Below are 24,567 nucleotides of genomic sequence, written 5' to 3'. Positions count from 1 at the left end.
TCGGGCAACCTAAAGACATGAGATGTAAAAGAGGAAACAGACTCCATCTATTAAAGATGGAATGAGGTGTGTAATCAGGAACCTTAAAAGTGATGGAAGAAATTTTCATATACTGAGGTATAGGGAAGTCATTCTGGCTTATATATGATTTGACTTGAACTTTATACTAACTACAAGCCTGTCTTGTGGTCTATCAAACATACATTGCACATCTGCTTTAACCATTAAAGAAAAGCGTGCAAAAAAAAAAAGTGTGCATTGTCCAGAAGTAAAGAATATCTGTTATGAAATTAGAGATAAATGCCTTCCTTCCTGGGATGTCAATGCTAGTACTCCTTTGACGATAAGGCTCCCTTCCCAGGCACCAAGGTCATACTGACTTGCTGTGTACGAGCTAATCTGTCTTTTTTGAAACGTTGAAGGAATGTACCCCTGTCATGTTTGATGTCCTTTGTTCTGACAAGATATAAAGCTGTGCTGGAAAACAAGCTTCTTGGGAGCAGTTCCTCAGAGCTATCTGAGAGGCTGTCTCCTGGGCTACAGTCTTCAGCTTGGCTCAAATAAAACTCTCCTCTATTCTATTCTTGTTATAGATTGGTTATTGATCATTTATGGCAAAAAAAGAAATAATGTTTTAACATAGCATATACTATGTACTACTCTAAGCATATAAATGTTTTCATTTAACCCTCAAAACAACCCTATGTGGTAAGTAATAATATTATTCCCATTTTACAGATGAGATAACTGAGGCACTGAAAGATAAAGTAGTTTGAGATTTCACAGGTAGGAAGTGGCAGAGCTAGGATTTGAATAAGGTAGTTTGATGCTAGAATCCATGTCCTCAACCACAATGCCTGAAGATAATTCTGACCTTGTTAATCAAGACAAAAGGGGATCACTAAGCTTTCACTGAATAAAGTATGAGTTGTCTGGTGGGCGCAATTTGGGGGCTCTAAATTCACAGAGACTGCTGTTAGGTATGTGGGGGATGGGAGTTCTTTGTTCTGTGATGCAGTGATGACCTCAGGGTAAACTGCCACTAGGCTGAGGAAAAATGGAATGGCTGCCAGAGGGCCTGCTTGGGGCTGAGGGGGACATGGGGCTTCTCTGGGGCCAGTTGACCCATGCCCTGGCCTGCAGACACTGTGGCAGCAGCTGCCTTCTGAGTCCAGGGAACCTGGTAACACTATTCTTGTTTGTGGTTTGGCAGATCCAGAGGTGGTGGCAGCTTGGGAGATGGCGACAGCTTCAGCCCTGGTACTCTGGGGACAAGATGCAAGGCAAGGTGGGTGACATAGGCGTGCAGCTGGGTAAATGACTCACCACATGAGTTCAGGTAAGGAATCATTGACATCAATGTGGGCTCAAAAGAGTGACTATAAGCCTCAAATGTGAGGCTGGGTGAGTGACCATTAACACTAGATTTCAAGCCAGCTGAATGATCATTGACCCTAGATGTGGGGTTATGTAAGGGAATGCCGATCTCCAAATGTAGTTGGGTAATGGCCATTAACACCAGATGGGTAAGTGACTATTGTCCACAGATGTGGGCCCCAGTGAGTAACTGTTCACTCACTGTAGAACAAAGACTGAGGGCTTAACGGTACATCTTGTGTCTCTGAAAAAGGCTTCATGCCTGATTGTATCTTTCTCCACTCCCCAGAAAGATTGTATCTTTCTCCACTCCCCAGGGCCTACCACTTCTGTACCGCGTGGCTTTCCTTGATCGCCTGTGGAAGCAGAAGTCAGGGGAGGAAGAAGAAGAGGAGGTATCTCTGGATCCACTGAAGCCATGTTCTCTTCCCAAAGAAGCTCCTATTGGAGAACAAGCCACCACAGCCCCATCCCAGCCATCCTGTGATTCTGAGGGCCTCCACAAGTCCATAGGGACACTAGAGCAAGTACTCACGCAGACCCCAAACCCTTCCAGATCCTTCCCCACCTTTCAGATCTTGACCAACCTGCCTGTGAGGCACAAGACAGCATCAGGGAGCCACCTACAGCAGAGAGAAAGCCAGCTCTTCTGGGGTCTCCCCTCTCTGCACAGTGAGTCCTTGGAGGCCATCTTCCTGAGCTCAGGTGGCCTCTCTCCCCTGAAGCTGTCTGTCAGTCCTTCTGTCTTCTTTAACAAGTTTGCCTTCCTGCCTAGAACCCCAGTATTGCTGCTTCCCCAGTATTGCTCCCCAACCCCACTTCCTACACATGAAGTCCATACTACAGAAGATCTGGAAGGAACGGCCTCTGACCCTCAGCAACTTCCCTCCCCATCTTCCCCTCCTGTCCCATCACTTCCCCTCCAACTTAAATTCTTTCCCATGGACCATAAGAGAGTCCTATCTGGCACTGAGGCAAACACACAGTGGCTTACACAGCAGAGAGAGGTCCCTTGGGTCTCTGAGGATCAAGCCCTGCACCCACAGCCTAACCTCCAAAGAACCAGGCCCTCCAAACTCTTCCATTCATCTGAGGTCTGGTGGAAGGTGCCATGGGATCCTGGCCTCCAACAACACATTCCAGACTCACTCTGTGCCTCCCTAGCAGAAAATCCTGCTAGCCTTCTGGGAGCCCTAACTAGGTCTGAGGCCCCATGGAGGACCACGGGGCAAAATGAGGACCCCAAAACCCTTGAGCCAGCAGTGCCAACTCCCAGCCTAACCCCAACTTCTCTGCCAGAATGCCAAGGAGCCAGCCCTATAGGAGGCCTCTCTGGACCTGAAGCCCTCTGGGAAACCACAAGGCGAAGAGAGAATCCTCAGATCTCTGAGCCTCCGACCTCAGTCCCTTGCCAATCTGTAGCCCCCGTGACAGAGCCCCAAGGAACCGGCACCCTGGAAGTTCCACCCGTATGTGAGACTCAGTGGGGAACCACAGGACATAAAGAGAGTACTCAAGCCTTTCAGCCCCCAACGCCAGCTCCCTGCCCTCCCCCACATCCCCTGCCAGAACTCCAGGGAGGCAGTCCCCTGGGAGATCCATCTGGATATGAGCCCCAGTGGAGATGCAGAGAAAATTCAACAAACCTTTGGGCCTTTGAGCCCTCAGCCTTGGACGTCGACCCAGGACTCCATGGAACCATGCCTGCATGTGTCCCATCAGGATCTGAGACTCCGTGGAAGGGCACGCAGAGTAGAGAAAATCTTTGGGTCTCTGCAGACCCAGGTTCATCTCCCAGCCTTCCCTCAGCCTCTCTGCTGGAGTCCCTAGGAACAGGTGCCCAGGCAGTCTTGTCTGAGTCCAAAGCTTTGTGGGAGGCCATGAGGCAGACAGACAACCTCTGGACCTCAGAATCTCCAGGCCCTGGCCACAGCCCATCTCTAGCTCCTATTCTAGAACCCCACAGAATCAATCCTGTGGGAGGGCTCACTGGGTCAGAAACTGCATGGAAGGACACTGATCATTCCCGGAATTCCTGGGCTTTTGAATCGCTATCTCTGGCCTTCAGCCCACCCGCAGTTCTTGTACTGGATTCCCTCAGAGTTAGCCCTACGGGGGTCCTGTTTGATTCTGAAGCTACATGTGGGGACATAGAAAGGAGAAAGAACTCCTGGGCCTCTGAGCTCCTGGCTTGCAGCTTACCCCAAGACCCACGTGGAGCCAACCCCTTGGGAGTCCAATCTGACTCTGAGCCTACTGCGGGGGACATGGAGCAGAAAGAAACCTGTTGTGTTCCTGTGTCCCCATTGTGGGGTCCCAGCCCATGCCCAAACTCTATGTCAAAGTCTCACACAAGTGAGCCTATTGGAGACCAATGCAACTGTAAACCTGAGGGGGAAACAGTGGAGCAGAGAGGGAACTGCTGCACCACTGAACTCCCAGCCCCAACCCCCAGGTCACTCTCTGCTCCTCTACCAGATCCACACATTGACCTTGAGTTTGTGTGGAGGAATGTGCAACAAAGAGGGATCCCCCAGGACCCCAGCCTTCCAGCAGTGGATCCCCTACAGCCAATACCCTGGCCTCCCACCCAAGCTGAAGCTCTGAAGATTGAGCCCAACCAGCCTGGCCTACCCAAGGGAGAGCTGTTCCCAGGGGCTAAGGCAGAGACTCCATCCTCCCAGGGTGAGGCTGTCCCAAAGATGCCCACCCACTCTGGGATCCAGGCCTGGCACTGGAGTAAAGAGTTGGAACTCAGGCTGAAGAAACTACAGCAGAGCCCTGCTTCCAGATCTCTTGGCCCAAGTCAATCATTTGGCAGCTCCCCTGCCCTGAGCTCCACAACTCAAGCCACCCGGAGACTCTCTTCTTGCCCACCACAGCAGATTCATCCCCTCAGTCTGTGCCCCAACTCTTCAAGCTGTCATCCCCCTAAACCTCAGAGCACAGTAACTCAGCCTATCCAGGTCCCCCACTGTTATCACTCCCACTCCTCTATCCAACCTCAGCTATGGAAGTCTGGCAGGGCAGAACAAGAGCCTCAGAAAGAGCAAAGAATGAATGTGAAGATGTCATCCCAGGGGTCATGTGTTCACTGCCCAGGCCTGGAAGAGCCCTCATACCCTGAGGTTCCAGCCTCAGGCAAGAGACAGGACAAGGCTTCAGCCCTATCTTCAGCCAAAAAGAGAGAGCGCCCCAGGAAACCCAAAGGAGACCACGGAGAAGGGGATGCAAAATTGGGCTCAACCACAGTTACAGGGAAAAGCCACCTAGCCCAGGCCAGACTAGCAGAGGTCCCTGTAAGCAGACTTTTGCAAAGATCTCAGCACAGGGACCAGAGCTCTCGACACACTGCTCCCTCCCTGCAGCCTCACTCCAAGGCTTCAGGTTCCCAAGGTCAGAGAGGGGCAAGGCTGGGAGCTGGTGACATCCTAGCCCCTCGGCACTGTAAGCACTGCCCTTGGGCCCAGAAGCATCTTTCCTCCCCCACACCTCAGGCTCCCCTTACCAGGGGTCTCCAAAGGATGTTAGCCAAATTTCTGGGTACCCATGGACCCCTGCCCACCAAATCCAGTCAGCAGAGAAAAGGCTGGTAGTACTGGCACCCAATATAAGTACCCCAAGACCTGAAGCCAAACCAGTTGGGGGGTGGAGACACAAAGGAAATCCTAATAAACTAGCCGAACTAGACAAACCCCACTCATGTCTTTTTTGGAGTCTGGGGTACTGGAAATGACGGTTCCCTATTCTGCTGCAGCTGTATCTCCTAAGGATCAGGTCCCAGAAGTAGAGAGCTCAGGATTCTATAGGCTTAACTTTCTTTTCAAGCTGTTCACAGATGATCAACCCGGAGTCTACAACCTGGAGTCCTCACTCTACAGGGTGAAGCTGTTAAGGCCAGGGGAGCACAGACCAATGCTGCCCTTGAGAAAAACTTCACAGCAAGTCAACAGAAGAAAAATATATCCATTCACACGAGCACAATTGGTCTGGGTCTAGGCAGCTGCTCTTGGTCCTGGGTATGGTCCCCTTCTTCACATACTTGATACACAAGTTCCCCACATATATTTCTAGCCAATTCTTGTCAGCCCTCTGCTCTTTTCTCTCTCTAGTTTAGCTCATGCACCTCCAAGGCCACAAAAACAAGTCCCTTTTCATATGTTTAGCGATCGCTGAATTTCTTCTATATTGCCTGTTCATATCGTATACCCATTTTTCTACTGCACTGTTTGCTGGGTATTTTATTACTTTTCTACTGCTGCCATAACAAATTATCACAAAACAACATAAATTAATTTTATTAGAAGTCTCACAGGGCTAAAATCAAGAGGTTGGCAGGGCCGCATTCCTTTCTGTAGGCACTGGGTAGGATTCGTTGCTGGTCTTTCCCAGCTTCTAGAAGCTGCCCACATTCCTTGGCTATTGGCCCCCCTCCTCCATCTTCAAAGCTAGCAAAGGCAAGTCAAGTTCTTCTCACATCACTTTTTCCTCCCTCTCCCACTTTTCAGGACACTTTTAATTACATTGGACCCACCTCAATAATCCAAGATACTCTTCCTATCTTAAAGTAAGTTAGCTAGCAACCTTACTTCCATCTGCAACTTTAATTCCCTTTTGCCATGTAGCACAATATATTCACAGGTGCCAAGGATTAGGACGTGGGCACTGGTCAGGGGGTTTGGGAATGGCATTATCCTGTCTGTCACAGATATTAACTCAACCTGTTAATATGCTGCAAATAGTTTCTCCCGATCTGTAGCTTATTTTCTAATTTTAAAGCGATTTTACCATGCCAAAGTTTAAATCTACCAACATGTTCCCTTATGGATTCTAAGACACTTTCTTCTAGCACCCTCATGGACATTTGTTTATTTATTTTTGGCCATGCCGTGCAGCATGTGGGATTTTAGTTCCCCAACCAGGGACTGAACCCGTGTCCCCTGCAGTGGAAGGGCAGAGCACTAACCACTGGACCACCAGGGAATTCCCATAGATGTTATGTTTAGATTGTTAATCTAATTTTTTTTTTTTTTTTTTTTTGCGGTACTCGGGCCTCTCACTGTTGTGGCCTCTCCGGCTGCGGAGCACAGGCTCCGGACGCTCAGGCCCAGCGGCCATGGCTCACGGGCCCAGCCGCTCCGCGGCATGTGGGATCTTCCCAGACCGGGGCACGAACCCGTGTCCCCTGCATCGGCAGGCGGACTCTCAACCACTGCGCCACCAGGGAAGCCCTGTTAATCTAATTTTTGAGTACAGTATGAGGAGAGAATCTAACTCCCCCAACCCCCCAAAAAGATATCCAATTTTACCAATACCATTAAAAACATAGTGTCTTGAACCCATTCCATTAAGTGCGATATTTCAAAACATGGGTCATTTTTTAACCGTCTCTAGGCTTCAGGATCCACCTATCTTACCACCTACTAGTATTGTCTCATATACAACCTGTTTAAAACTTACTCATTTTCCCTTTAACCCTGTCCTCCAATGTGCGAATTCCTATTGAAGGGGTGTACAACATCCACCCCAGTACTGAAGCCAGAAGCCTGCTCCTGACTCCTCCTTTAACCTCACGCCCCAATCTAAAAAAGAAAAAAAAAAATGATTATCTCTGGTTATTGGGAATACTATATAATTTTTGACTGCATTACAGATCTTAGTTCCCCAATCAGGGATTGAACCCGAGCCCATGGCAGTGAAAGCACCAAGTCCTAACCACTGGGCCACCAGGAAATTCCCAAAAATAAAAGTTTTTTAAAAAGTGAATTGTTGGGCTTCCCTGGTGGCGCAGTGGTTGAGAGTCCGCCTGCCGAAGCAGGGGACACGGGTTCGTGCCCCGGTCCGGGAAGATCCCACATGCCGTGGAGCGGCTGGGCCCGTGAGCCATGGCCGCTGAGCCTGCGCGTCCGGAGCCTGTGCTCCGCAACGGGAGAGGCCACAACAGTGAGAGGCCCGTGTACCGAAGAAAAAAAAAAAAAAAAAACGTGAATTGTTGGAAACTCCCTGGCAGTCCAGCAGATAGGATTCAGTGCTTTCACTGCGGGGACCTGGGTTCAATCCCTGGCCGGAGAACTAAGATCCCACAAGCCGCACTGTGAGGCAAAAAAAAAAAAAAAAAAAGTGAACTGTCAATGAAAAAAAAGTGAATCATCTATACACAACAATGCACATGTAGTTGACAATACTGTACTGTACACTTGGAAATTTTTGCATGAATTTTATGTTATTTTGCCATAACAAAATAAAAAGAAAAAAAAAGTTCTCTAGCCCTGAAATCTGACGGTTATTTTCCTGCCTAACCCCCCAGAGGACCCACAAGATCATTAGAATAAAGTTCACACCTGGCATTTGAGGTTCTTCACAATGTGGTTTGGCCTCTCAGAATTCACTCCCTTGCTAGTCAACCTGATGCTTCTTAAGCATGCTCTGACCCAATGTCAAGCCTCCCATCTTCCTTTAACCCCCAGCTCAGACTGCCTCCACAGCCTTCTCAGATTCTCCTATCTTAGTACGGTTTCCCCTTCTTTGCAGCCCCATAACAATTTATGTCTTGTTGATAGCACTGCTTTCCTGATATTATGGCTATCAAGCCCTTCAAAGACAGTGAGGTTCTGTGAGGTCAAGTTCACACTCCCAAACCAGTGCTCTTCCCAATCATAACATTCGCTCTACTCTGTATAGTTGGTTGAGAAAACAGTCAGAAGGTACATGCTTCCCTCTGCCTCCTCTCACTAATGTTACTATTCTGTTCCAAAGTTTTATTTAGCCCTAACTTGTCTATAGGGTCTGAGCCCAACTTACCACCTGCTGGCCAGGAGTGGAACTGAAGGTACTTTCCTTCTCCCCACCTATCCACCCCCAGAAAAATAGTCTCACAGTTTCAAAGACAATGCAATTCTGAATTTCCACTTGACATAGGGCCATTTAATGAGTCTATGCAACTCTGAATAGCTTTATGAAACATCCAAGTCCTATATTCTTAAGTCTTTTTAAGCCCTCAGTAGGTTGTAGGGCCGGGCAAGATTAACAAACCATTTAACATTTGTTCAGTTCGGTCAAACTAATGACTGGCATCCTGGGCACCATGTAACCACTACTCTCAGGGCTACTTGCAGGATCAGTGTCTTGGACCCCAATATATTTCAAGATTTTAGATTTATAGTTCCATCTTTGCTTTCGCCTCTGTGGTGAACTGTTGGTCCTCCATGATCTAATTTGATGCCATATTTTTGGTTAGAAACCCATCTTCTAATCACAGCACTTATCCTGTGGGAAGATGGCTATAGTAAGATCACATTCCAATTTCTTTCTGGGAACCCTGTGGGGAGAAAGATGAACTGCCTATACAATTTGCCTCTTGGTTTAAGTATGCAGGCTTCTGCAGGTGCATTTTGACAATAAACAGTCCCTCACACTGCTTTCTACAGTTTACGAAGCACTGTCAATCATTTTATCAGACTAAGAAATCTCGAGGCCCCAGAAGAGCTCCGTGCCTTGTGTGACGCTACACTGCTATAAGCACAAGTGTGAGAAGCAAAACCAGGCCTCTCACAAGTCTGCTCTTATTTTTTTCCTAAAGAATCTATAAAGCTCCAACCACCTTCCCTATAGACACACTTCGTGTTATAAGTGAGTGCAAAGCAATCATTCCAACACAAATTTTTATCACATATCAACCAGTACCTCTACCTATTTTGTGGGATCTTGCCTTCTGTTCTGTTCCCATAGCTTGATGCAGAGGTACCAAATGTCTTTACCACAAAAGACCTTGTCTTTGGTCTTACTGAGGTTAGGTTGCCACAGGGATGAGATAGAGTGACAATGTCCAGAGTAGGAAGACTGAAAGCTAAGCCGTCAGGATACCTAAAATGGTAGGAAAACCAAAGGAGGACCGAAGACAGGATCCAGTGGAGGAAGTGTCACAAGGGACAGTCAATGCAAATCACAAAAGTGCAAGAATATCTATTTCACAGCACATGAGTTCAAGATGCCCTAGTTTAATCACCCCTAGTTTAATCAGACTATCTTGAGTCCTTGTAGTTTACCTACCTATGTAGATCAAACCAGAGGCTGGTATAAGTACTAGAATGACTAACTGGACTCAGTGGATTATTTTCTCTGCACCATACTCCTTCTTCGATAAGGCATCGAGGTACTGATCCCAGAAGCACGAAGTGATTACGTTAGTACTTGCTGAACGAAGAGGATACTCTATACCTGGACAAAACTATGCAAGCAATCATCTGAAAAACGAGGAGCAGGGGAGGATGTTTCGTTTAGAAAGAAACACATCCAATACTAGAATTTTATATTAGAAAAAAAGCTATGTTTTCATAATACAAATTACATAAAGGTGGACATAACTGTAAGTGATCCTCAACCAGAACATGAATATATGAAATTTTTAGATGCATCAAGAGAACATCCATCTCCAGACAGAAACTGTATCTTTCTACAACTTTTAGATTTTTGGAGGACACCCCAATTCAGCCTTGGTCAGGAAAAGGGGACTCTGCAGGCCTAATCTCACCATCCACATCAAATACAGGTAGAGGATCCCACATTCACCACATCTGGAGCTCCATCAGGCTGCTCTCCCTCCACTGCAGTCCTATCCAGTGATACTGCAGACACTGGGCGAGGCGGCAGTATACCAATGTTTATCAGTAGGGGAAGAGGGTGCAATCTTAATTCTAGAATTTCACATTTGGAAGAGTGCCTTGGCACTCTTGGAGTAGCCCAAGGCCCTTCCCAGGAAAAGAAGCAGGCACAGGGGCCAGGACTCAGGCTCCATTTTGACCCAATGTTTATTGTCCTTTTACAACATGTCATTTTGGTTTAGAAACTGCTTGTGATTAGTTTTCCAACATTAACTCAAAAGCATGTAAAATAAGAACCAACCTACTCTCTATATAAACACTCAGCAACTGTAGCCCTTCACCCTCCTACCCAGGTTGGGTAGGGGGAAGAAGGGAGGGCTTGGGCAGCATTGAGTGAAGTGCAGATGCTTTACCGTGGGGAATGGCGATAATGCCTTTGTTCACACCCATAGAGGTCCCCTGCACTGCCCCAAACTACAACAGAAAGAGCATGGGCCCAAGGCCCAATTTCTTGATGGTAATTCATTCTCCGCCTCCCAAATGGAAAATCACTTTTATTTTATCGCTTTTGTTTTGTATTTTTTTGCAACAGCAAGCCCCGGTCCAGAATCTGGCTGCGGCTGAACTGTTCAGACCGAGGAGCGGAGCAGGCCGTGGGCGCACCCTGGTCCCTCCTGGGCAAGCGCCCCCACCCTCAGGGAACAAGGTCCAGCCAGGCCAGCTCACTGCGCGCTGGCCACCACCACTTAGCCATACAGGTCATCGTCGTTATCTTCCGTGTACACACTGCCACCTGTGCCAGCACCACTGCCCTGACTGGGGCCAGCTCCACCTTGGTTTCCTGAAGGGAATCTGCACGAGAGCAGAGGCAAAAAAGAGCGTTAGGGCAGGGCTTGTGTAGGATTTTCACAACTACCCATTCTAGCCTCCTTAGGGCTCCAACTACCTTGGCTGTAGAGTTATCCAAGACAAATTAACCACTGCCCACTGAAACCTAGTTACCTGAAGCTGCCAAAGCCCCGACTCTGTTGAAGGGTCTGAGCAAACATCTCGTACTTCCTGATGTCATTATCACTGACAGAACGGCGAGCAAAGCGCATGGCTTCCTCAAAGTGATCTCGGCGGATCTCAGGCACTGGATCATCCTCTTCTACCTCCTGCAGGAAAGGTAAACACAGACCACCGGGGCTAGTTAAGACTCAGCCTGCATCCCTTCCCTGGCCTTCCTGACCCCATTACTGCAGTAGCTTATGGCAGAGGCTTAGAGGATTGGGCCTCTCCAATAAGTTGGGCCTCTCCTGAACAGGTTGCCAGGCCAATCTTCCTAAAACAGAGTCACTGCCCTGCTTAAGAACCTGTCAATGCATTCTGGAAAAGGTAAAACTGTAGGGACAGAATTCTTATCAGTGGTTACCAAGGGCTTAGGGTGGGAAAAAGAAGCTGATTAAAGTGGTATGAGAGGGACTCCCCTGGAGGTCCAGTGGTTGAGACTCCGCGCTTCCACTGCAGGGGTTTGACCCCTGGTTGGAGAACTAAGACTCCGTGTGCTGCAAGGCACGGCCAAAAAATAAAAATAAATTTAAAAAGTGGCACGAGGGAACTTTTGGGGATGATGGAAATTTGTCTATCTCAACTGTAGTTATAGAACTTATATATTTTGTCAAAAAGCACAGAAATAGTACACCTAAAAAGGACGAATTTTACAATATGTAAATTATGCCTCAAAAACATAAACTTTTAAAAAGAAAATGTCAAAATGCTTATCACATCTAGATTACACCTTACCTACTGGCCTCACTTCCAGCAACATATGATGTCTTCAATTCTACCCAGGTTTTCCCAGTTCCTGTAATCCTACTTCTCAAGCGGGTTATTTGGGCGCCTTATTTCCTTTACCCAAATTCTCTCTCTTCACAGCCCAGGCTCACACCCTATCTCTTCTACTGAGAAGCCACTCAATTGCTATAATTTATGAGACTGCCCTCGGATCAGTGTATCAGTAGTTTATAAGCTTTTTTTTTTTTTTTGTGGTACGCGGGCCTCTCACTGTTGTGGCCTCTCCCGTTGCGGAGCACAGGCTCCGGACGCGCAGGTTCAGCGGCCATGGCTCACGGGCCTAGCCGCTCCGCGGCACGTGGGATCTTCCCGGACCGGGGCACAAACCCGTGTCCCCTGCATCGGCAGGCGGACTCTCAACCACTGCGCCACCAGGGAAGCCCTAGTTTATAAGCTTTGATGAGAGGAAGGAGAGATGTCACAGGCCCCCTCTAAAAGGTAAAGAAAGCCATTTATTTCTTTATTCGCGAAGTCAGTCTCTAACACTGTGCCATGATACAATGGGAAACAAGCAAGATGATATAGAGTCCCTATCTTTATTGAGCTTACACACACACTCCACCAAACTGTGCATTTAATCCAAGGGGTCCATGGAACACCAAGGATAGGTCCACAGACACTAGGTTCTTAGCCCTGCTCTATGTGTTTCTCTGCTGATCTCTTCTCAGCCTTTATAATTCCTGATTGAAGAGGTTATATGCTCAGCATTTTCTCTTTGATGCCCTGCTAAACATCTCAGTCAGGTGATCTTTCCAAAATCTTATACTCTTAACTCTAGGGCATTGTGGAGACTGTCCCCTGGCTTCCCACAACTGGCACATCTGGGGAAAGGATGCAGACCCACCATGGCTGATGGGTTGGTCTGCCTCTCCCGTTCTCGCCTGATCTCACTCTCGATCGATTCACGGATGGCCAGCTTGCAAGCACGTTGGCAAATCTCTGTCAAGTCAGCTCCAGAGAAGCCATTAGTCATCTTAGCCAGGAACTCCAAATCCACATCCTAAAAGAAGCAACATATCTATCTTAGCATTCAGTCTCTCCTCCCCTGTGATACATGGATCTTTGACCATCCAAACACTCCCAATTCCAGTTTGTCCCATCTTCTGCCACCCTGTTTTATTCCTTATTCTAGATTACCCTAATACCCCCAAATCTTCCATATTCCCTTTTCAACCATAACCCCAGGAATCCCCAACGGAATCTTGTCCAGGAACGAAACACCACTCCACACAGCCTGCAGATTCACAGAAGTCACCACGACCCCAAGACCTTGCACCTGCCTTGGCAACTGGGGACTTGCGCAGGTTGGCCTTGAGAATGGCAACACGGGACTTCTCATCAGGAAGTGGGATGTAGATGAGCTGATCAAGGCGGCCAGGTCGCAGAATGGCAGGATCAATGATGTCAGGCCGGTTGGTAGCGCCAATGATAAACACATTTTTTTTTGTGGACATGCCATCCATTTCTGTCAGGATCTGGTTGATGACTCGGTCAGCAGCCCCACCACCATCTCCAATGTTGCCACCACGGGCCTTGGCAATCGAATCCAGCTCATCAAAGAACAGTACACAGGGGGCAGCTTGGCGGGCCTGTGTGAGGGGACAGATGGACTCAAGCATTAGCACAATCGGATCTCTCAGATCGGAGAAGGAACGGAAGATAAAGTGACCTTCACTGTCCTAGCTGAGCTGCCAGAATGAGATGGTGTTTACTCTCCCAAAGAACAGCCTCCACCCTTAACTTGTCCCCAAGCAAGTGAATTGATAGCCCAGCCACCTATAGCTCACCTTGTCAAAGATTTCTCTGACGTTGGCCTCAGACTCCCCAAACCACATGGTGAGCAGCTCAGGACCCTTGATGGAGATGAAGTTGGCCTGGCACTCATTAGCAATGGCTTTGGCCAGCAAGGTTTTCCCACAACCAGGAGGTCCATAGAACAGTACTCCTTTGGAAGGTGTCATACCAAACTTGAGGAATTTGTCTGGGTGCTCCACAGGATACTAGGAGGAAAAGCAAAGAGGGTTCAGGGATACCTCCATAGTTTGAAAGAAACCTAACCAAACAGAAGCATCCTCCCACACCATCCCATGGTGAAGACCCAGGTTCCCTAAAAGCAGGCTCCTTAGTGCCTCCAACCAGAGAATAGCAGGTTCCCGAATTATGCTCACAATTTCTGCAATGAATGTGACAACACCCCAATATCACCCAGCTCAATTACAACGTACTGACGCAGTGACTCACCCTGGACCAAGCACCCTACCTGGACCAGCTCCTGAAGTTCACGTTTGACATCCTCCAGGCCCCCAATGTCCTCCCAGGTCACCTGTGGTACCTCTACCACAGTTTCCCGCAGTGCTGACGGGTTGCTCTGGCTCAGGGCCCACTAAAAAGGGAAGAAAAACTGGGGATGAGACTTGCCAGGGGAGATCAAAGTGCATGTGTGTGTACCTGAGATTTGGGAGAGGCCCTTACTCGGAAGTCATCCATAGTAACTGCCAGGGAGTTCATGACCTCAGCATCGATGGTCTCGTCCTCTAGGTCAATGAGGTCCATCTTCTTGCGGATGGCTTGCAGAGCAGCCTCCGAGCACAGGGCTGCTAAGTCAGCGCCCACATGCCCATGAGTTTCATTGGCTACCTGCAGAGAGAAGCTCTTCTTACTATGCTGTCTCTGAGACTTAGCTGCCTTAGGAAGCTCAGAGACAACAGAATCCTGGTCCCTTCCCCTGACTTCTATCTCTGGGTCCTTCCATTTCCCTGAACACATACTATTGGCCCTTTCATCGGCTGGGTTTTAAGTATTCAAGCCTGGACTCGGGGCCTGGAAATAAAGCTGCCCCCCAAATTCTGGTTCACTCTAATTCAGTGTCAACCGAGAAACATGCCAACCCTAGTTTCCTGGATTCAATCTGAGATCACTTCCCTTCCCCTGCACAAGAATCAAAGTCAATTGCCTCACATCTGAAGCTTATGTCCCTAGTCAGTTCCCTTCAACTGCCTGGAAACAGATATCCTAACTTCTGGCCAGCCCTCATCATCACTCCACCTGCTCAAGGTCCACATCATCTGCCAGCTTCATGTTCTTGGTGTGGATCTGAAGAATTTCCAAGCGTCCTGTAGCATCAGGGATTCCAATATCCACCTCCCTGTCAAAGCGACCTGTGAGACAGTGCGTAAACATAGACAGGAATCATTTCTGGTGCAGAGGGAAGAAAGGGCAGGCCTAAGGTGACCACCCATCCCAGTTTGCCCAGGAATGTCCTGAAGTTAGCACTGAAGGCCCCATATTCTGGGAAATTCCTTGGTCTCAGGCAAACCAGGATGGGTGGTCACCCTAGACATGACATGGAAAAAGGGAAAGGAACCCTGGGCCCTAACACTGCAAAGAGCTTCAAGAAATCCTCAGGAATAGGTGACTTAGATGAAGGACAGATGTGGGATCAATGGGATTAAGGCCAGTAGAGCCACAATCTCCCCAAGAGCAAGGACAGCAAAAAAAGAAATTTGGGGTCCTTACCAAATCGTCGTAGGGCTGGGTCAATGCTGTTGGGTCTATTGGTTGCTGCCATAACAATGACATGGGCTCTCTGCTTTAGGCCATCCATGAGGGTCAACAACTGTGATACGATACGCCGCTCCACCTCCCCATGGGTCTGTCGGGACAGAATGTCTGGTCAGAAGTGAAGTCAGGACCTTTCAACACCCCACTATCCCCTCGGGTAAGTTCCTACTTTTTCTCTTTTGGGAGCAATGGCATCCAACTCATCAATGAAAATAATAGCAGGAGCATTCTTCTCAGCCTCTTCAAAGGCTTTACGAAGGTTGCTCTCAGACTCACCAGCCAACTTGCTCATGATCTCAGGACCTGAAAGCATATAAAATGGATACAATGACAAAACTATATCCTTTCTCAATCTCAAAAAAAATCAGCTATCTTGTTTGCCCAGTCCAGAGACAGGTCCTAGGTGAGAATATGGTAATAACCTCTACTTACTTTCTCACAGCCCCTACCAACCATTATCCCAGGGTAGCCACCAAGCCAGGATAAAAAGTCAAGGAGCTCAATACACTTATCGAACAGTTGAGCTGGAAGTATGAAATGATCACAGCAGATGCTATGAGACCTCTGGCCAGAGCAGAAGCAGCACACCAGTTGGACCTCTACCAGCTAAATATCATTCTCAAAGAGATAGCTGATCTCAGCCAGTCTTCCCCCAAACCCTCTCAAATAAGTAAGCATGGACATTTTGAGTTCTCATTCTAACTTACTCCTCTTAAATGTCTTCAGTCTGTCCACAATCTTTCTCAAGGTGGGGACAGATCAGGCGGCACCAGAGTAGAATACCATCCCCTTGTTGCTTATCTGTCTGCAATGTACTTTAGAATAAAGTTACTGAAGTATACACAAGCATAGGTATACAAATGAACATGTCCATGAGTTCTCCAGCTCATGAGACTGGGTCACGCTCAGCTCAGAGTTGAGTCCAGCCAAACACAAAGTGAACCAAGGCTCCTACCATTGATCAAAAAGAAGAAGGCGCCAGTCTCATTCGCCACAGCTCGAGCAATCAGGGTCTTTCCAGTCCCTGGAGGTCCATAGAGCAGGATTCCCCGAGGAGGCTGAGGACCAGTACAGAAGGTGTGATTAGGTTCAGACTCCCGCCTTCTCCCAACCCCAGCCACCCTAAAATGGCTTGACAAGGGCTCCATCTAGAGAGGGTGAGAATCAGAGCTCAACTCTGACACCAGTAAGAGTGAGCCCTCAAGCAGCAGCTGCTAGGAAGACAGTTTACTTCAGACCATACTCACTCCTCTTAGCAGCAGAGAAAATACTGCTAGAAAGCTGACAATACTTATGAATGCATAGGAGTCAAAGAGCAGAGAAACCACACCAAGAGACTCTTAGTGTGACTGAGTCTGAAGTCTGAAGGGACTAGGAAAAGCAAGAGGCCATTAGGCCCAGGGCCTGAATTTAGACAGACAAGAACCAAGGACTAGCTTAGACATTTAAGAGTGTTGGCCAGAGGCTCACTCACTCCAGTTATCCCAACACTCCAGGATTTATTATCATGTTGGAATGCCTTCCCTTACCAACTACCACAAGTATTCCTCTTTGAAGTTGTCTTTCATCTTCAGGGTGTCCCATGATATGGGAATGATTGGGATGTTACATTTCAGACCAGCAGTTCGCAAATATTTTGGACTCAGGATCCTTCACACTCTGCAAATTTCCTTAACTTCTACTTCTACTGGGCAGCACTGTTCTACACAGGTTGGCAAACTATGGTGAGATTTTATTTACAGGGTCCATTAGTTGAAAATGGTTTTTACCTCTCAAAGGGTTGTAATTAAGAAAAAAAAAAGCAACAGAGAACTTAACTGGCCCACTCTGTTGTAGATCATTAGTAGCATGAATGAATTTAGAGCCCTCTATAAACTCAAATACAGTACTTCCTCTCTAATCCAAGGCAATGATAAAACACATGTATGAAGACGTCCTAGAATTAAGACAGCAAGTAAGCTGTTAATCACCACCCTAGACTATATCCTACAGAGCCCAGGATGCTCACCTTCACACCAATTGCCTTAAAGAGAGCAGGATGTCTCAGGGGCAGCTCCACCATCTCCTTTATCTGAGCTAGCTGCTTCCGGCAGCCACCAATGTCATCATAGCCCACTTCATTCAAAGACTCTTCCTCATCCTGAATATGGAAGAGACAAAGAAAAGGAGAAGGCAGGAATACTACTATCAGCAAAAGGTGAGTTTCTCCAAATCTGATGTAGAGAAATCTGCTGTATGAGAAGATTCTCCTCTAAGGGGATCATGCCTCAAAGGAAAACTCTAAAAATCCCAAAGAAAAGATTTCTTTTGTTTTGTTTTTATTTTTATTTATTTGGCCGTGCTGTGCAGCTTGTGGGATCTTAAGTTCCCTGACCAGGGATCGAACCTGCACCCTCAGCAGTGAGAGTGCACAGTCCTAACCACTGGACCGCCAGGGAATTCCCAATTTTTGCTTTTGTTTTATTTACTTACTTAATTATTTATTTATGCCAAGGCAAAGATTTCTAGCATAGCCTTTCCCTATCACACTGTCCTTAGTCTTACTGGGATGGGCTTCCCTAAGACCTGAAGCTAGAAACTGTGGGAAATGCACAGGGGTCTAGATGCCAGCATCAGCACCACTTCCTCAATAATTATTCCAACCACTTAGACCTTTTAGGTTCAATCTAGGTTTTTAAAAATTATTGGTATCAGATACTTCCAAGAAACACCTAGGCCCAGAAATGAATACCTAGGTTTTCCACCTCTGGGAAGAAGCTTAGCTATCAAGTCTGGATATTCTTTGGAACTACCACACAACTGTCCCACTAAGTAATCACGAAGTAGGGTACCGGGATCAGGGAGAGAACTCACCTCTCGTTTGATAGGCTCCCCTTCACAGTGAATCACTGTGTCTGGAGCAACAATACAGTAAGGACTGGGATCTGTCTCCACTACTTTGAACTCTACGGCACGCATTCCACCCCGGACAAGGAAAATGTCTCCTGTGAGAGCAATCAGCACAAGAGCAGTTAGAGGTATCTATTACCAGACCAAGTGAGAATTCCTCATCAAAACCTAGAATCTAGAATGCCAAGTTCACTAGATATTGCCCTTTCTCCTTCCCATCCACATCTTATTAAGCATTAGACAAAGATAGAAAGTAAACTGTGAAGAGTCCCTCTGCCACTCAAGATAGTGAACAAAACCTGACGTGTCAGAAAGAAGCCCATAACGTTTTTGACTTCTGGGGTATAGATAACCCAGGCTTTCACGACAACCACCAATGGTAGAACTGTGCTAAATATTAAGTACACTTTGGACAGCCAAAATGGCCCACCTCTTCCTTCAGAGATAAAAGAGAAGACAGCTTACTCTACTGGAGCAAGGAGTGGGAATGGGGAAATGGGGGAGTGGAAGGAAGTGGGAAAGGAGAGAGTACACATGAGCATGTGTACAGAATGTGTGTGTATAGACACACATATGAGAATGAGACAAAGATCCCAAGGTTTACTCTTGGGTATCCCTACAAACAATCACCCTTAAGTTCAGTCCCTAGAATTATTTCTCACCTTTCCGGATGGGTCGATAAGCTTCCAGGAAGTACGGCTTAAGGTAAACCTCAAAGAGATTGCCAGTGATGCCTTCCACCGTGTCATCGATGGGTAGTACATGGATACGTTTGCCGTACTTCACATCAGGGCATGGCTGGATGCTGAGGATGACAAGCAGACTCCACGTTACCAACCAAACTGCAGCCCCAAGCACTGGGTGTCCAAAAGGGCCTGGCATAGAGAGCCGATGGCAAGCAAAAGAGAAAAGGCAGGGAATGGCTTTAGGTGAAGAGAGGCAGGAGGGTAGGGTGGGAGTGAGGGCAAAGAAACAGCCAAGCAGAACAGGTCACACGCAGGGTGGGGTAGTAGGAGGAGCCTCTAGAAGAAGATGCTGGGGTGGCCCACTCCCAATCAGTGAGCCAAAAGGAAGACCCACACATCTGGAACCCTCACAAAGACACAAGAGGGAAGGTCTTCAGTGAGAGATATCCAACGATGACCCATTCTGGTCAGTATTGGTAACCCAATGTTACAAAGGGAGACCTTAGTCTGACAAGTGTCAGGGTCAGAGAAATAGAAGTGAAAAAATAATCTCAGTCAGGTGGTCAGAGCACCTTGAGAAAGTGACTAAGCACCTCCAGGAAGAAGGCTACATGAAACCTAGAATCCATGGAAAAGAATCAGAAGTCTGAGATGCTCCTGGCCAAGTGACAGATGGTTGGGTAGCAGTGGCTAGAGATGACTCCAAGATGGGGAAGCCTCTTGCCTAAAGTTAAGTCTAAAATCACTCAGACTGGTGCTATCCTAGGTGTGGCTCAAACTATGCCTCTCTCCTAGATTAACTTGGATCTTTATACAAACCTGCTATGAGTCCACCTCGTAGCCCATACTCCCATCTCATTCCAGCCCCAACAAAAGCCATTAATGCAACCCAGCTGTAAGGTTACTTGGCAGATACAAACACTCAAATGGCATCCTAAACCAGGGTCTAAGGTGTGATAAGTTATACCTCTGGTAGAAAAATATAAAGGTACCAAGAAAGTCATAGAAATGCCAACTTGTCCCAAGGGTCATGCAAAGGCAGGCTTTGAAGTCCCAGAGGCAGAACCAAAACCTAAAGACAACCTAGAAACATAAGTCTTCCCATGGCCTGCAAGCTCCCAATATCTGCAGCTGCCAAGGCCTTGGTGGGGGTACTGCCTGTAATGCAGGCTGTCTCTGGCCTCCCATCCCTGAGGGGCCAAGAACCCCACACACACCTGATGACATCCCCCAGGTGTACGCGAAGGTTATTCCGAACAACTCTATTCATTCGAATCTTCTCATCAGAACATGTGTCATCAGAAAGCACAATGCACACAGCTTCCCGCCTCTTCTTTCCTTTCAGCAACACTGTGTCACCTCGGAACAACTGCAGCTCATCCATCTTGGGCTGAGGAAAGAAGGTTAAGGCCTTTGGGTCACTGGGCCAGGGGGTAAGCAGCAGCCCTGGAGGTTGGGATTCCCAGTAAACCCCACTCTATCTGTGGTCACTGCAAGAAAAATGAGAAAAGAAACCTGGGAAAAGCCCTCAGGTTAAGTGCAATAAGCAAAGATTGGACTGTGGACCCAACTTACCTGGGACAAGGATACCACACTGTTGTCCTCATTGATGGCTTCATCAACAATTAACCGATTGGGACGGTTCTTCTGTTTAAGGATGGCTGTTGATAAATCATCACCTTTTGAACTAGAAAGAGAAAATGAAGTCAGTTCCAAAACATATTCCAGCAAGGGCCCCACCAGTCTCTACCAGCAACTCTTGGTATTCTGAGTACTGGTATCCTAGCTGTAAGGCCCCAGGGTCAGGAAACTAAGAAAACAAAATAAAAGTGGAGACTGAGCAGTATTTAGCAAAATGAAAATAGTCTCAGACAGTATAGAATAGTGATTAAGAGAAGGGGCTCTGTAGTCAGACCTGTTGGGTCTGAATCCCAACCCTGCCACTTAACTGTGATCTTGGGCATGTTATTTAACCTCTCTGGAGGTTGATGTCCTCTTCTGTAAAATGGGGACTATAGTAGCACCCATCTCAGAGGATTACTGTCTTAAGCAAGATAATGTATACAAGTTCAACACAACGCCTGACATATGGTATCAACGGCCAGAATGATCAGCACTGCAAAACATAGCACAAGCTCTTTCCTTGCTAACCTTCTTGCAGAAGGAAGCAAGCAAGACAGTCTCCCATAGGGCTCAGGGAGGCCCCAAGCCCCACAGAGCAATCCTGGAACAATGAAGAATCATTAGAATTACCCTTCTTACTGGCTAAACCTGCTGAACGCCAGAGCATTCTATGTACCACAGGAATGCAAAGTATAAAGACAATCATATTCGGAAATAAAAACACACAAAACACTAACACATCTGGAACCTTCATCAGAAAGAAGCTCAAGCTCAAAAGGAATCTCAGAAACCTCTGCAAAGACACACAACTCCATGGGGTTGGTTCAAAAAGTTAAAACCAAGAAATGCTGAGACATGGGGCAAAGCCAAATCCCTCTCACCCAAATCAAGGTTGCCTGAGTCTGAACTGAGTTTAAACTATCTAAATAGTTCCTACCATTTCCTAGAAGCTAAGATCATTCATCTGACACCAATTTCTCACTTAGCTCATCTCCAGCCTTCACTAACTAGACACAGTGGGCTCTCCCTCTGAAGAGCTACCTCCTCTTAGTAAGGCTCAGGAAAACATGAGCATTAACCAAAATAAGAGGGCCAGACAATGGAAGAAGCCAAGAAATAAATAAAAAGGAGGCTTTTCCACGGGTTATTTCTTCACTCAACAAATTCACGTGTGTGTGTGTGTGTGTGTGTGTGTGTATACATATACATAAAAAATACGTCAGGCATCGTTCTAAGCATCTATCAGTCAACAAAAGAAGACAAAAAAGTATTCCTATTGGAAATACCTTCACAACTTGCAAGAAAAAAGATGCCTATGCTCTAGAATACGAGCTAGGGAGTTACGGGATTTTTTACATCTTTTGGTCCTGATACACTCAAAAGAAATACAAATCCCATTCATCTAAAAAGGTTGAAAGTTTTCTGCTGAGCCTCTCACATAGGCTTTAACCTAGTTTATTCATTCCCTTTAAACTAGTTTCCAAGAGTGGAGTTTCCTTAGGTTTAAACTTGCCTCCCCCAACCCCAAGGTGGTGATCACAATGCTGCATACTCTTCCAATGCTTATCAACACCCTAGAAAGCAAGCATGGTCAATATGAGAGTTGAGGGCAATTTAAATCCATCCATTCTCCGTCTCCCCTATGCATTAAAATACCCTTCAAGGGCTGCCCATCTTCCCGTTTGATGTATAGGACCAGGGCTAGAGAAAAACAAAATGCCAGATGCCTCTAGTCATCAGTTTGTATTTTAACCCCAAAGCTGCATCCTAGGAAAACGTCCAATCTGCCTACCATTCCTGACCCCAGCACTGGAGATGAGTGGGATGCTTTTCCCTTAAAGTAAGGACCTTTAATTCCACATCTATCTACTGAGATCAAAGGAAGTAATCTCTAAATGAGGGAATTCAGTTTGATCATGGGCCAAGAGCTGTCCCGGAGGCTCTCTGGGGACATCCCACTGGTCTTATGCATGAGTCAGGCCCTTTCCAGAACCCCAATGGGCCACAGGGGACTTGGACAGAGTTCAGGTAAGTCATCAAGATGACCTAGAGATCAGAAACTGTCTATGATGCCAGGTTCCAAGAATTTTGGACTTTTAGTCTTGGAAACTAAAGACTAAGAGACTACTTTAATTCTTCATTAAGCAGTCCTTTTAAATAGGCACCTGAGTAATACTTCATCTCAATTCAGAAACTTGAGAAAAAGGAACACATCTCAAAAAAAACTAAACTCTCAAGTCAGGAAGGTGATTTGCATAGAAGGGTTTCCATAGGATGAGGGTGTCTTCCCCCCGCCCCCCCAACCAGTATCTAAAGCTCTTAATTCTAAAATAGGTAGAGGTGGCCAGGTTTTATCTGATGCTTTCCTGAGTAGAGGGCCCAGGATTGCTCAACATAACTGCTTAGGGAAAGGAACGTGTCTTTGACTAGTTAAGGCATCTCTAACTCTCACACCTCAAAGGCTGAAATCTAGAAAGCTCACAAAATACGAACTGAAGTTTGAATTTTAGCAAGAACCTACTGAACCTCATTTCACAACATCAAGGAAAACTAACTAAAGCCTTCTCGTATGAATAACAACACGCCTAAAGTATGAAGGCGGCCAGATGCGAAAGGCTGGGCCCGCCTCTCCCCAACAGCTTCTCACCACTCAGGTCGTAGACGATGCCAACCACAAGCCAGGCCGAGCCGGCTCTAAAAGTGGCCGTCGTGAGCTTCCCTGAGCTCGCCAGGCCTTCCCCTGCTCCGGCCTCCGCCTCGGTCTCCGGGCTCCTAAGGCCTTCACGTGGCCCAAAGTCCACGCCCACCGGGCGCAGTTAGGGCGTTGGGCCCGCAGGGCCTGCACTCTCTGGGGACCAAAGGCCTAGAGCGGGTGGCAGGCCGGATCGCAGGTGGGCGCCCCCAGGTCCCGGGGCGCCGCGCCAGCAGTGTGGGCCCGCAGACCTCACTAGGCCGGGACGGCCGCCCAGAGGAGCCAGTCATGCCGGCCCGGGCCTGCATGACACAGCACGATCTGGCCCAGGCCCCGACCCAGGCCCAACGCAAGCCCCGCCTAGGGGGCGCGCGGGGGCGCAGCCGGGCCCAGATGGGTCCGCGGCTCCTCATTAGCCCCCTTCCTCTCCTCTCTTCTCCCTCCTTCCCTGTCTCCACCTCCTAGACGCGCCCACAGCCAGGCCCGGCCGGGCCTACCCAGCGAAGCGGGTCAGCCGGTGCGCGCACCCGCGGCGGGCGGACGGGCGCGCGCACACACTCACTCAGCTCCGGAGGCCATGGCGCGCGCCTCTCCCGGCCGGCGGCTGTGGCGGCCCGTGGGTAACGGCTACAAGGGGTGGCAGGCGACCGACTGTGCCGGGTCTTGGGTCTCCCGGGCTGAGGACGAGTGGAGCGACAAACCCGCAGACGGCCTCCCTCTCGCTTCCTCCCAGCGGCACCGGGGCGGTGGGCGGGCGGGCGGGAGACGCTGACGCCTGATCCGCGAGGGGGCAGCGGCAGCAACCACCCAAACGACGGCTGCAGACGCTTCGCTAAGACTGAGCCGAGAAGAGCCGAATCATCGGAAGGAGAGGTGCTCTCACCTCAGCCAATCAGCGCCTGCCCTGGGGACTCCCTCCCGCCTCTCCGCGCCTCTCCCCAGCAACCCGCGGACCGGAGCCAATCAGGAAATTCGCTTGCTGCCCGGCTCCCGCCTCAGGGATGCAACACGCCTAGTAACGCCACGGCAATTGGCCGCAACGCTACGCTTCCTCGACGGATTGGGATTCTCGACCAATCAACGAAAGGAAGAGGGCCAGATCGACTGGCGAAAGGAGAGGCTTTATCCCTGGGAGGCAGGCTCTCCCACTTGGCTCCAGTTCATTGGCTCCTGAGCTTATCCTGCTGTTAAAACCTGGCACAATGGATTGAACCCTTGTATTAGTCTAGTCCTGTTGTAGTGATAACCTACACACCCATCTTCTCCCAAAACCTGAGTCTCCACCCTAACCCCTCTCCTTGCT

At 48.1% G+C, this 24,567-nt stretch overlaps 3 protein-coding genes across 5 annotated transcripts in view; 1 reads left to right on the top strand and 2 right to left on the bottom strand.

The window, feature by feature from the left end:
* The window catches only part of LOC132523562 (protein SPATA31F1-like), a 169,644-nt gene extending 160,131 nt beyond the window's left edge, over positions 1 to 9,513 (bottom strand). Inside the window, exon 1 of the mRNA XM_060154927.1 lies at positions 6,838 to 9,513. The gene's annotated coding sequence lies outside the window, so the exon portion shown is untranslated. The remainder of the gene's footprint in view (positions 1 to 6,837) is intronic.
* Positions 1,506 to 4,973, top strand: SPATA31G1 (SPATA31 subfamily G member 1). Its single transcript, XM_060153197.1, has 3 exons — positions 1,506 to 1,526; positions 1,695 to 1,797; positions 3,457 to 4,973. The coding sequence occupies exons 1-3, from the start codon at positions 1,506 to 1,508 to the stop codon at positions 4,971 to 4,973; spliced, it is 1,641 nt and encodes a 546-aa protein (XP_060009180.1).
* Positions 9,514 to 10,160: 647 nt separating the features above from the next.
* Positions 10,161 to 24,027, bottom strand: VCP (valosin containing protein). 3 transcript variants are annotated; one of them, XM_060154916.1, is made up of 17 exons: positions 23,827 to 24,027; positions 20,525 to 20,636; positions 20,167 to 20,339; positions 18,926 to 19,068; positions 18,228 to 18,358; positions 17,383 to 17,514; positions 16,330 to 16,432; positions 15,544 to 15,677; positions 15,330 to 15,465; positions 14,859 to 14,971; positions 14,286 to 14,450; positions 14,074 to 14,196; positions 13,601 to 13,813; positions 13,094 to 13,402; positions 12,658 to 12,813; positions 10,980 to 11,134; positions 10,161 to 10,829 (listed from the first exon to the last, which is right to left on the bottom strand). In XM_060154916.1, the coding sequence occupies exons 1-17, from the start codon at positions 23,841 to 23,843 to the stop codon at positions 10,724 to 10,726; spliced, it is 2,421 nt and encodes an 806-aa protein (XP_060010899.1). In that variant the 5' UTR covers positions 23,844 to 24,027; the 3' UTR covers positions 10,161 to 10,723. The 3 variants fall into 3 exon arrangements, with proteins under 3 accessions (XP_060010899.1, XP_060010900.1, XP_060010901.1); XM_060154917.1 differs by lacking the exon at positions 23,827 to 24,027 and adding an exon at positions 23,220 to 23,238; XM_060154918.1 differs by lacking the exons at positions 18,228 to 18,358; positions 20,525 to 20,636; positions 23,827 to 24,027 and having other exon boundaries at positions 20,167 to 20,308.
* Between the last annotated feature and the right edge of the window lie 540 nt (positions 24,028 to 24,567).

The sequence above is a fragment of the Lagenorhynchus albirostris genome, chromosome 7 (assembly GCF_949774975.1).
Source record: "Lagenorhynchus albirostris chromosome 7, mLagAlb1.1, whole genome shotgun sequence".
NCBI lineage: Eukaryota > Metazoa > Chordata > Mammalia > Artiodactyla > Delphinidae > Lagenorhynchus > Lagenorhynchus albirostris.
This window is presented reverse-complemented; position numbering and strand designations above follow the sequence as displayed.